This window comes from Symphalangus syndactylus, chromosome 12 (assembly GCF_028878055.3).
Source record: "Symphalangus syndactylus isolate Jambi chromosome 12, NHGRI_mSymSyn1-v2.1_pri, whole genome shotgun sequence".
NCBI lineage: Eukaryota > Metazoa > Chordata > Mammalia > Primates > Hylobatidae > Symphalangus > Symphalangus syndactylus.
The window spans coordinates 130,829,078-130,842,213 of NC_072441.2; the positions used below are offsets into that span (position 1 = coordinate 130,829,078).

Here is a 13,136-nt window from a genome sequence, read left to right on the forward strand (position 1 = left end):
AGGAAGGGACTAAACTCCAGCCATCTGTCCCGCGGTGTCTGTTCACAACCCTCCTCCCTGCACGGGCTCAGGCATACACATGCGCATATGCTCACTGTCCCTTTCTGGTTGAAGGTCCTGGGAGCCCTTCGGAACTCTGCTTCCTGGCAGGCCTTCAGTTTCGGGAGCTTTTCTGTCTGCCCGTGGCCTCGGCTGCCACCTGGTGGCTGCACGCTCTAAAGGAAGCGTAGATTGAGCAGAGCCCCGGAAGTTGAGTTTCAGGCGGGGCTGTTCCGCCTCACACTGGGACCAGACGCATTTCCATGACGTGGTCCCAGGAACCTCTCAGGTAATGCCAGCAACTGGGTCTTCCTGTGGAATGCAAGGGCAGTGGGGCCTCCGAGCCCCGTCCTTGTGGCCCCAGTGGCCGAGTCTGCGAACACTTCAGCCTCCCTGCACTGCTGGTGGAGTCAGCTTGGGTGCTTACCCATCCTAGTCCTGACATTACACCTCCTCTTTCAGCAGGGGTCTGGGAGCGCAGTGGCTTTTGCCCTGGGCCATTTTTTCCCCGAGGATGAGAGAGATGGCATCATTTCTGGGACCTTGTTCCCTGGAGACTCTGGCCCCCTGAAGAAACAAGACAGGGCTTGGCAGAGAGAGAGACAGAGAGAGAGAGAGAGAGAGAGAGGAAGGTATTAAGGATGAATCCCAGTGTCTGCTCTGAGCAAACTGGAAGACGATGGCATCAAGGGCACTGCTCTGGGCTGTATAGACTGTGCCTCCACTAAAGGGTCCCTGAGACCAGGTGTGGGCCCGTATCCCTGGAGGGAGGGGTAACTTCCTCTGATTCGAAGGCATCATATAGGCTAGTGAATGGCACTGAGAATGGCAGATGCCAGGGACAAGCAGGAGCGTGTGTGGGATGAGGATGCGGTGTGGATGTGTGACGTTTAGGAGCCTGCAACACATCCGTAGGGAAGTCCCGGAGGAGCAGCTGGGCGCGTGGTGGAGTTCCGAAACAGCTGGGCAGTGGGCACTTGAGCCAGAGATTCTGCTTTCGACTTGGATGCCCATTGAGAGGCTAAGAGCTCAGGTCTGGGTCAGGCAGCTTGGAAGCAGCACAGCTTGGACACTTGGTAGCCTGGGACTGTGGATAAATCAACGTGACTCTCGGAGCTCCAGTTCACTGTAAATTAGGGCAGTAAATGATGTCTACATGATAAGTGGTGTTATGAATGTTAAACATTCACATGAAATACATAGAATAGTGCTTAGCATACAGTACACAGTAACTGTTAGCTATTTAGAAAATTACTCTCGTTATTATGATTATTTATTACAGAGTGAACTGAATTGGATGCAAGATCACGCGTGGTGCGTCAGAGCTGGCAGGAACCGTAGGATCATTTAGCCCGGTTTACTAATATTACACTATGGAATTTAAGCCCCAGGAATGGAGAGTACCTGACCAGGGTTATGTAAGGAGTCGAGTGAGAAGTAAGCTGGAGGCTCTGCTTGGCTAGCAGGTACAGAATGTGCCAGACCCATCTGCCAGCCTGGATCTCTTGAGGCATCAGCAAAACGGACCTGGCCACACTGATTTGTTCCACACCACTGAGGCTGGTACAGTTCTGGACATGGACTGTGTAAATGAATAACTGGGCCTTTGGTCAGTTCTAGCGGTGAGCTTGGAGGTATGGGGTGGGATGGTGAGGACAGGTGGGGGCAAAGTGAGGAAAGGGGCAGGGAGGAGAGGGGAGAGAGAAAAAGGGGAATGAGACAGGCTGAGCTAGTGAGCTGGAACTGGAGGTTGGGAACAGACTTTCCTTGATGATGGTGGTGCTGTTTTCTTTTTAATTTTAATTTAATTTTATTTTAAGTTCCAGGCTACATGTGCAGGATGTACAGGTTTGTTACATAGGTAAAAACATGGTGGTTTGCTGCACCTGTCAACCCATCACCTAGGTATTAAGCCCAGCATGCATTAGCTATTTATCCTGATGCTCTCCCCACCCCCCGTCCCAACAGGCCCCACTGTATGTTGTTCCTCTCCTTGTGTCCATGTGTACTTATTGTTCAGATCCCACTTTTAAGTGAGAGTATGCAGTGTTTGGTTTTCTGTTCCTGTGTTAGTTTGCTGAGGATAATGGCCTCCAGCTCCATCCACGTCCCTGCAAAGGACATGATCTCATTCCTTTTTATGTCTGCATAGTATTCCATGGTATATATGTACCATATTTTCCTTGTCTAGTCTATCATTTATTGGCATTTGGGTTGATTCAATGTCTTTGTTTATGTCTGCATAGTATTCCATGGTATATATGTACCATAGTTTCCTTGTCTAGTCTATCATTTATTGGCATTTGGGTTGATTCAATGTCTTTGCTACTGTGAATAGTGCTGCAATGAACATACGCTTGTATGTATCATTTTTTAATTTTTTTTGAGATGGAGTTTTACTCCATCACCCAGGCTGGAGTGCAATGGTGCAATCTCTGCTCACTGCAACCTCCTCCTCCCGGGTTCAAGCAATTCTCGTGCCTCAGTCTCCCGAGTAGCTGGGACTACAGGTGCATGCCACCACACCCGGCTAATTTTTTTTTTTTTTTTTTTGTATTTTTAGTAGAGATGGGATTTTACCATATTGTTCAGGCTGGTCTCCAACTCCTATCCTCAGAGGATCCACTCGCCTGGGCCTCCCAAAGTGCTGGGATTACAGGCGTGAGCCACCACACCCGGCCACATGTATCTTTATAATAGAATGATTTATTCCTTTGGGTACACACCCAGTAATGGGATTGCTGGGTCAAATGGTATTTCTGGCTCTAGGTCTTTGAGGAATCACCACACTGTCTTCCACAGTGGTTGAACTAATTTACATTTGCTGGTGCTGTTTTCTACATTGAATCTGAGGGCTACTGTATGATGTGTAGGACACTTTCTGATTGGAGCCTCACAGTGATCCTACCAGGTGGTTACAACTGAGCCCAAGTTTTAGAGGAAAAAACGCAGACTCAGAGAGAGAAAAGTGATTTGCCCGGGGTCGCATAGCCAGCTAGTGGCATTGAACCCTGGCCTTTTGACTTTAAATCTATTGCTAATTCTACCCCAGCATAGGGTTCTCTTTGGGGGGTGTGTGTGTGTGTGTGTGTGTGTGTGTGTGTGTGTGTGTGTGTGTGAAATGGGAGATAAAGAAGGCAACAGTGTTTGCCTTTGCAGAGCATGCAGTCCATTTGGAAACATGCATGTGGGAAAGTGGGGAGGGACCCTGTCAAGCATCTAAGAGGAGTGGTGGCATTTGCCATGTCCACCTCCATCCTTCCCACTCACTACTCAGCGCCTGTAGCCTTGTCTCTCTCCCCAACACTCTGCTGGGACTGCTCTCACCAAAAACACTATTGTCCGGCTCCCTGTTGAAAGGTAAGATGGTCTATCTGATTCTTCTGCTCTCAATATCATAGGATAATCACCATTTTCTCTGGGAAGCTGTTCCTGACCACCTGCCCTCAGCTCATCAAGCTCCTGTGAGCCTGCAGGCTCACCCTGGTCATGCCGCCCATCTCTCTGATTGTGAACTCTGAACTTTGTGAGGCAAAGACCACATACACCTCTTTATTGCAATGTGCAAGTGTCCTGGAATATTGGAGGTCTCCGAGAGCTATGTGTTGACATGGAGACCTTATCCCTTGCACTCAGTTACACTGCTTCCAGTAAAGTATCAGCTTCTAGATCAGCTCCTTCAGCTCCACTCCCTCCTGCACAGCTCCACAGGTACCTCAGGTCCAAAATGGAATTCCTGATCTTTCACCAACCTGAGTCCTCTGTTCCTGTAAGTGGCACCCATTCACCCAGACCAGAGATAGGGAAGTCACCCAGAATCCCCCTCTCCCTCAGCCCCTGAATTTCACTTTCCAACACATCTCCCTCCGGGTTCAAGCCTCGATCTTGCCTGATGTTTGCAGCTGCCTGCTCCCTTGTTTTCATTTTTGCCCCCAAGTTTTCCTCTGCACTGCAGCTAGGGAGACCTTTCCTGCTGGAATCCAGCCATTCACACCTGCGAGAGGAATCTAAACTCAAGGCAGGTGTAGCCTAGTGGCTATGTGCATGAGCTTGAAGCCAAATTTCCCTGAGCAAATCCCATCGTGCCAATTTTATATTAGTGGGATGTACCCTAACAAGGGTATGTCAGGGACTGAATATGCAAACTAGGGATAAAATGAGACCCATCTTATGAGGCTGTGGTGAAGAGTAAATGGCTGTAAAGAAAGCGTGTAGTATGCTCATGAATGACAGCCATCGTGATTTTCCTTTCCTTGCCTGCAATATCTCGAGCAGCCACTAGATGACTCCACCTCCTCCCTTTCCAGTGCTGCCAACACACCTACTGCTGGAACTTCTGCCTCCCCTCCCCTCCCTCACCACACATCTCCATGCCCGTGTTGTCATGTTTTTCCTTCTGCTAGCCTCACCTTCTTCGGGGCATCTCCCTGACATCTTTTACTACATCTCACCCTCAGCTCTTGGAGGACGGGATGTCCCCACGAAAACTGGCGTAGTGCCTGCATCGAACAAGTACTTAGTGTTTGCTGAATGAATGAATGAATGAATGAATGTGGGTTAGTCAATACTAGCTCAGCTACTTACATCACTTAGCCTCCCCAGGTCTCAGGATCTCCTTTTATCTGTGGTGACCATCCAGTGTAAAGCCCTAGCATAAGACCTAGCATGCTTTAGACCCGTGGTTGCCATGCACAGCCAGCTGCCTGTCAATCATTGCCCATTCCCATTGCCCACCAGCCATTGTCCACTCTATGTTCACCCCGGTTACCTCACCCAGCTGCGGGTCTTAAACACAGTTTTACCTCTTCTCAAAGGTCATTCTTTACTTGGTAGGGTAGGGTCTAGATTTAGTTTGCAACCCAGCTGGGCTGGGTGAGCCCAGGCTTGGCTGATGGTTCAGCTGAGCCCAGAGGGCTCCCATCTGCCTGGAAAGCATAGGCTCAGCCTCCCCCTTCCCTGAACCCCTACCAAGCATCCTGGCTGGCTGTGCTCCTGGTCCTCCTTTTCTCTAGTCCAGTTCCTGTCCTGGCTTGGGCTGGGGGTAAAGGCACTGGTTTCTGGCCACTCCTCATGGATCTCTAGTCTCTGCCTCTGTCTTTGCCTGCTTGACCCTGGTCCTTGTGCCACTTACATCAAAGCCCTGAAGCAATGACTTTTTTTTTTTTTTTTTTTTTTTTGAGACGGAATCTTGCTCTGTCGCCCAGGCTGGAGTGCAGTGGCACAATCTCGGCTCACTGCAAGCTCCGCCTCCCGGGTTCACACCATTCTCCTGCCTCAGCCTCCCGAGTAGCTGGGACTACAGGCGCCCGCCACCACGCCCGGCTAATTTTTTTGTATTTTTTAGTAGAGACGGGGTTTCACCGTGGTCTCGATCTCCTGACCTTGTGATCCGCCCGCCTCGGCCTCCCAAAGTGCTGGGATTACAAGCGTGAGCCACCACGCCCGGCGTTTTTATAGGACAGACTCTCAGCAGATGAAGATCCAATCACTCTATCAAAGAATATGAGCATTTCCGAGGCTCTTGTAAGGTACATGCTTTCTATTGTTTTCCTTCAGGGTTGAATCCATCTACACTTAATCAATTCCACCACAGTGTAAACAGTGTGTGTCGAGGGGCATGGGGGTGGTGGTGGACTAACAGAGGCTGAACACTTTCTAAAAACTTGTTCACAAAGTTTATTGCTTTCTCCATATGTAATACCAGTTCCTGTTCTCTGTATTGGTTGCAATATCTTCTTCTTCTTTTTTTTTTTTTTGAGACGGAGTCTTTCTCTGTCACCCAGGCTGGAGTGCAGTGGTGTGATCTCTGCTCACCGCAACCTCCTTTTCCCGGGTTCAAGCAATTCTCCTGCCTCAGCTTCCCAAGTAGCTGGGATTACAGGCACACGGCACTATGCCCAGCTAATTTTTGTATTTTTAGTAGAGACGGGGTTTCACTATGTTGGCCAGGCTGGTCTGGAACTCCTGACCTTGTGATCCACCCGCCTTGGCCTCCCAAAATGCTGAGATTACAGATGTGAACCACCGCGCCTGGCCTGCTTGCAATATCTTGAACAGCCACAAGATGGCAGAACTTATACAGTTACTGGTTCAGCATTGATCGTCCCATCAAGGTGAAGTTTACTTTTTGGCCTTTACCTGTTCACTTGGGCGCTGCCCTGGTGTTATGGACTGAATGTGAAAACTGATGAGAAGATCAATACTGGACCAGGAACTCCCCCATTACCAGTGCATATAGGGGAGTCTGCCGAGGCTGGGGGTCTGAGTGGAGTGGCCACTGATGGATGCTTGGGGAGATGTGAGGGCGGATAGAACCCTGGCTAGAAGTCAGGTGTTTGGGATGCTAGAACTGGCCTTGCCCTGCCTCAAGTTTAGCTACCATTTATTTCTTGAGGACTATCTCTATGCTGTATTTTGTCCAACCACCACAGTGAAAGCACCCATCACCAGGGTTTGTGTCTTAGGCAGCTGGTTGTTTTATAGAGGTCTCAGGCAATGCAAAGCCCAAGACAAACCTGTGTGGTCATGGCGACCTGGCAATCTTTATTAAAATGGAAGCTCTGATGGCTGAATTTGTAAACAGGTCGTTGTGATGCAGGAAAGTATTCTGGCAAGGGTGGATGAGTTTGGTAATATTAGACACCACTTCTGGGCAGGAGTCTAAGGGTTCTGGAAGAGAAGAGGTGGAGCAGCATACTAACGGATGAAATGACTAGTGGCGAATGAGTTTACTTCTTGTCCTTTACTCATAACCTGTTCACTTGGGCACTGCCCTGGTGTTATAGACTGAATGTATGTCTCCCCTTCAAATTCATGTGTTTAAATCTTAGCCCCAAGTGTGATGTTATTAGAAGGTGGGGCCTTTTGGAAAAAATTAGGTCATGAGGATGGAGCCCTCATGAATGAGATTAGTGCCCTTATAAAAGGGACTCCAGCGAGCTCTCTTTCTGCCATGTGAGGACACAGTGAGAGGACAGCAGTCTGCAGCCCTGAAGAGAGCCCTCACCAGCACCTGACCACACTGCACCCTCATTTCAGATGTCCAGCCTCCAGAACTGTGAGTACTATGCTGAAGAGCGCCCTCACCAGCACCTGACCACGCTGTACCCTCATCTCAGACGTCCAGCCTCCAGAACTGTGAGTACTACGTTTCTGTTGCTTATAAGTGATCCAGTCTGTGGTATTTTGTGAGAGCAGCCTGAATGACTACCTTGTGACTGAAGGTATACTTCATAATAGCGTTCGGGGTCACTGGGAAATGTGTTCAGAAGATTTCAGATGTGCATCAGCAATGGTCTTTTTCCATTTGTCCTGGAAAGAGATGAAAATCACCACACAAAAATGCTCATCTGTGTCTACTGGCCCTTTTCCTTACATATGCCTGAAACTTCAACCTCTATGGGTGCCTTTTAGTGCTTGTTTGGGCTGTGACATAGAGAGAAATTGAACAAAATAAATGTACAGTATAAACTACTGTAAAGCAAAGCAATTTGCAAACATCAAAAGGAAATCCTGTGTCCAAACTGCCTACGTCCTATGGACCACACTGTGGGGCTCTGACAGTATTCTGTGTGAATAGATAACGTGACCCTCTTTAGCTAAAGGTAACACCAACCAGAGTCTCTATGATCTCTCACACACAAGGCTCAGCATTTAATAAGAAATCGGTAGGCATGATGACCCATTCACCAAAAGCAAAGAAAAACCAAAGCAGGCAACAGAAATTATCCCATAGGAGAAACAGATATTGAGTATTCAGACAGAAATATTAAAATAGCCATGATTAATGTGTTTTAGAAAATAGAGAGAAAGATGGAGCATCTCATCAAAGAGTTCCATCTATAAAAAGAGTGAAATGGAAATTCTGTAATTTTTATTTTTAATTTATTTATATATATGTACTTTTTTTTATCATACTTTAAGTTTTAGGGTACATGTGCACAACGTGCAGATTAGTTACATATGTAAACATGTGCCATGTTGGTGTGCTGCACCCATTAACTCGTCATGTAACATTAGGTATATCTCCTAATGCTATTCCTCCCCTGTCCCCCCACCCCACAACAAGCCCTGGTGTGTGATGTTCCCCTTCCTGTGTCCATGTGTTCTCATTGTTCAATTCCCACCTATGAGTGAGAACATGCGGTGTTTGGTTTTTTGTCCTTGTGATAGTTTGCTGAGAATGATGGTTTCCGGCTTCATCCATGTCCCTACAAAGGACATGAACTCATCCTTTTTTATGGCTGCATAGTATTCCATGGTGTATATGTGCCACATTTTCTTAATCCAGTCTATCATTGTTGGACATTTGGGTTGGTTCCAAGTCTTTGCTATTGTGGATAGTGCCGCAATAAACATACGTGTGTGTGTCTTTATAGCAGCATGATTTATAATCCTTTGGGTATATACCCAGTAATGGGATGGCTGGGTCAAATGGTATTTCTAGTTCAAGATCCCTGAGGAATCGCCACACTGACTTCCACAATGGTTGAACTAGTTTACAGTCCCACCAACAGTGTAAAAGTGTTCCTATTTCTCCACATCCTCTCCAGCATCTGTTGTTTCCTGACTTTTTAATGATCGCCATTCTAACTGGTGTGAGATGGTATCTCATTGTGGTTTGGATTTGCATTTCTCTGATGGACAGTGATGATGAGCATTTTTTCATGTGTCTGTTGGCTGAATAAATGTCTTCTTTTGAGAAGTGTCTGTTCATATCCTTTGCCCACTTTTTGATGGGGTTGTTTGTTTTTTTCTTGTAAATTTGTTTGAGTTCTTTGTAGAATCTGGATATTAGCCCTTTGTTGGATGAGGAGATTGCAAAAATTTTCTCCCATTCTGTAGGTTGCCTGTTCACTCTGATGGTAGCTTCTTTTGCTGTGCAGAAGCTCTTTAGTTTAATAAGATCCCATTTGTCAATTTTGGCTTTTGTTGCCATTGCTTTTGGTGTTTTAGACATGAAGTCCTTGCCCATGCCTATCTCCTGAATGGTATTGCCTAGGTTTTCTTCTAGGGTTTTTATGGTTTCAGGTCTAACATTTAAGTCTTTAATCCATCTTGAAATAATTTTTGTATAAGGTGTAAGGAAGGGATCCAGTTTCAGCTTTCTACAAGTGGCTAGCCAGAGTTTTCCCAGCACCATTTATTAAATAGGGAATCCTTTCCCCATTGCTTGTTTTCGTCAGGTTTGTCAAAGATCAGATGGTTGTAGATATGCGGCATTATTTCTGAGGGCTCTGTTCTGTTCCATTGGTCTATATCTCTGTTTTGGTACCAGTACCATGCTGTTTTGGTTATTGTAGCCTTGTAGTGTAGTTTGAAGTCAGGTAGCATGATGCCTCCAGCTTCGTTCTTTTGGCTTAGGATTGACTTGGCAATGCGGGCTCTTTTTTGGTTCCATATGAACTTTAAAGTAGTTTTTTCCACTTCTGTGAAGAAAGTCATTGGTAGCTTGATGGAGATGGCATTGAATCTATAAATTACCTTGGGCAGTATGGCCATTTTCACGATATTGATTCTTCCTACCCATGAGCATGGAATGTTCTTCCATTTGTTTATATCCTCTTTTATTTCATTGAGCAGTGGTTTGTAGTTCTCCTTGAAGAGGTCCTTCACATTCCTTGTAATTTGGATTCCTAGGTATTTTATCCTCTTTGAAGCAATTGTACATGGGAGTTCACTCATGATTTGGCTCTCTGTTTGTCTGTTATTGGTGTATAAGAATGCTTGTGATTTTTGCACATTGATTTTATATCCTGAGACTTTGCTGAAGTTGCCTATTAGCTTAAGGAGATTTTGGGCTGAGATGATGGGGTTTTCTAAATATGCAATCATGTCATCTGCAAACAGGGACAATCTGACTTCCTCTTTTCCTAATTGAATACCCTTTATTTCCTTCTCCTGCCTGATTGCCCTGGCCAGAACTTCCAACACTATGTTGAATAGGAGTGGTGAGAGAGGGCATCCCTGTCTTGTGCCAGTTTTCAAAGGGAATGCTTCCAGGTTTTGCCCATTCAGTATGATATTGGCTGTGGGTTTGTCATAAACAGCTTTTAATATTTTGAGATCCGTCCCATCAATACCTAATTTATTGAGAGGTTTTAGCATGAAGTGTTGTTGAATTTTGTTAAAGGCCTTTTCTGCATCTATTGAGATAATCATATGGTTTTTGTCTTTGGTTCTGTTTATATGCTGGATTACATTTATTGATTTGCGTATGTTGAACCAGCCTTGCATCCCAGGGATGAAGCCCACTTGATCATGGTGGATAAGGTTTTTGATATGCTGCTGGATTTGGTTTGCTAGTATTTTATTGAGGATTTTTGCATTGATGTTCATCAGGGATATTGGACTAAAATTCTCTTTTTTTGTTGTGTCTCTGCCAGTCTTTGGTATCAGGATGATGCTGGCCTCATAAAATGAGTTAGGGAGGATTCCCTCTTTTTCTATTGATTGGAATAGTTTCAGAAGGAATGGTACCAGCTCCTCCTTGTACCTCTGGTAGAATTCGGCTGTGAATCCATCTGGTCCTGGACTTTTTTTGGTTGGTAAGCTATTAATTATTGCCTCAATTTCAAAGCCTGTTATTGGTCTATTCAGAGATTCAACTTCTTCCTGGTTTAGTCTTGGGAGGGTGTATGTGTCAAGGAATTTATCCATTTCTTCTAGATTTTCTAGTTTATTTGCGTAGAGGTGTTTATAGTATTCTGTGATGGTAGTTTGTATTTCTGTGGGATCAGTGGTGATATCCCCTTTATCATTTTTTATTGCATCTATTTGATTCTTCTCTCTTTTCTTCTTTATTAGTCTTGCTAGCGGTCTATCAATTTTGTTAATCTTTTCAAAAAACCAGCTCCTGGATTCATTGATTTTTTGAAGGGTTTTTGTGTCTGTATTTCCTTCAGTTCTGCTCTGATCTTAGTTATTTCTTGCCTTCTGCTAGCATTTGAATGTGCTTGCTCTTGCTTCTCTAGTTCTTTTAACTGTGATGTTAGGGTGTCGATTTTAGATCTTTCCTGCTTTCTCTTGTGGGCATTTAGTGCTATAAATTTCCTTCTACACACTGCTTTGAATGTGTCCCAGAGATTCTGGTATGTTGTGTCTTTGTTCTCACTGGTTTCAAAGAACATCTTTATTTCTGCCTTCATTTCGTTATGTACCAGGTAGTCATTCAGGAGGAGGTTGTTCAGTTTCCATTTAGCTGAGTGGTTTTGAGTGAGTTTCTTAATCCTGAGTTCTAGTTTGATTGCACTGTGGTCTGAGAGACAGTTTGTTATAATTTCTGTTCTTTTACATTTGTTGAGGAGTACTTTACTTCCATCTATGTGGTCAATTTTGGAATAAGTGCGGTGTGGTGCTGAGAAGAATGTATATTCTGTTGATTTGGGGTGGAGAGTTCTGTAGATGACTATTAGGTCGGCTTGGTGCAGAGCTGAGTTCAATTCCTGGATATCCTTGTTAACTTTCTGTCTCGTTGTTGTGTCTAATGTTGACAGTGGGGTGTTAAAGTCTCCCACTATTATTGTGTGGGAGTCTAAGTCTCTTTGTAGGCCACTCAGGACTTGCTTTGTAAATCTGGGTGCTCGTGTATTGGGTGCATATATATTTAGGATAGTTAGCTCTTCTTGTTGAATTGATTCCTTTACCATTATGTAATGGCCTTCTTTGTCTCTCTTGATCTTTGTTGGTTTAAAGTCTGTTTTATCAGAGACTAGGATTGCAACCCCTGCCTTTTTTTGTTTTCCATTTGCTTGGTAGATCTTCCTCCATCCCTTTATTTTGAGCCTATGTGTATCTCTGCATGTGAGATGGGTTTCCTGAATACAGCACACTGATGGGTCTTGACTCTTTATCCAATTTGCCAGTCTGTGTCTTTTAATTGGAGCATTTAGCCCATTTACATTTAAGGTTAATATTGTTATGTGTGAATTTGATTCTGTCATTATGATGTTAGCTGGTTGTTTTGCTCATTAGTTGATGCAGTTTCTTCCTAGCCTCGATGATCTTTACAATTTGGCATGTTTTTGCAGTGGCTGGTACCAGTTGTTTCTTTCCGTGTTTAGTGCTTCCTTCAGCAGCTCTTTTAGGGGAGGCCTGGTGGTGACAAAATCTCTCAGCATTTGCTTGTCTGTAAAGGATTTTATTTCTCCTTCACTTATGAAGCTTAGTTTGGCTGGATATGAAATTCTGGGTTGAAAATTCTTTTCTTTAAGAATGTTGAATATTGGCCCCCACTCTCTTCTGGCTTGTAGAGTTTCTGCCGAGAGATCAGCTGTTAGTCTGATGGGCTTCCCTTTGTGGGTAACCTGACCTTTCTCTCTGGCTGCCCTTAACATTTTTCCTTCATTTCAACTTTAGTGAATCTGACAATTATGTGTCTTGGAGTTGCTCTTCTCGAGGAGTATCTTTGTGGCGTTCTCTGTATTTCCCGAATTTGAATGTTGGCCTGCCTTGCTAGGTTGGGGAAGTTCTCCTGGATAATATCCTGCAGTGTGTTTTCCAACTTGGTTCCATTCTCCTCGTCACTTTCAGGTACACCAATCAGACGTAGATTTGGTCTTTTCACAGAGTCCCATATTTCTTGGAGGCTTTTTTCCTTTCTTTTTATTCTTTTTTCTCTAAACTTCTCTTCTCGTTTCATTTCATTCATTTAATCTTCCATCACTGATACCCTTTCTCCCAGTTGATCAAATCGGCTACTGAGGCTTGTGCATTTGTCACACAGTTCTTGTGCCTTGGTTTTCAGATCTATCAGGTCCTTTAAGGACTTCTCTGAATTGGTTATTCTAGTTAGCCATTCGTCTAATTTTTTTTCAAGCTTTTTAATTTCTTTGCCATGGGTTCGAACTTCTTCCTTTAGCTCAGAGTAGTTTGATCGTCTGTAGCCTTCTTCTCTCAACTCGTCAAAGTCATTCTCTGTCCAGCTTTGTTCCATTGCTGGTGAGGAGCTGCATTCCTTTGGAGGAGGAGAGGTGCTCCAATTTTTAGAGTTTCCAGTTTTTCTGCTCTGTTTTTTCCACATTTTTGTGGTTTTATCTACCTTTGGTCTTTGATGATGGTGACGTACAGATGGGGTTTTGTTGTGGATGTCCTTTCTG

At 44.8% G+C, this 13,136-nt stretch overlaps 1 protein-coding gene across 10 annotated transcripts in view; it reads left to right on the top strand.

The window, feature by feature from the left end:
* The first annotated feature begins 237 nt into the window (after nucleotides 1–237).
* The window catches only part of CYP4X1 (cytochrome P450 family 4 subfamily X member 1), a 101,770-nt gene continuing 88,871 nt past the window's right edge, over nucleotides 238–13,136 (top strand). Inside the window, exons 1-4 of one of the 10 annotated variants that reach the window (XM_063627501.1) lie at nucleotides 238–328; nucleotides 1,322–1,648; nucleotides 5,384–5,567; nucleotides 7,078–7,176. In XM_063627501.1, the coding sequence (XP_063483571.1) occupies nucleotides 7,078–7,176 (99 nt within the window). In that variant the 5' untranslated portion in view covers nucleotides 238–328; nucleotides 1,322–1,648; nucleotides 5,384–5,567. Of the gene's footprint in view, nucleotides 329–1,226; nucleotides 1,662–5,383; nucleotides 5,568–7,077; nucleotides 7,177–13,136 lie in introns of those variants that run through there. The other 9 variants (XM_063627502.1, XM_063627503.1, XM_063627500.1 and 6 more) reach the window with 9 other exon arrangements.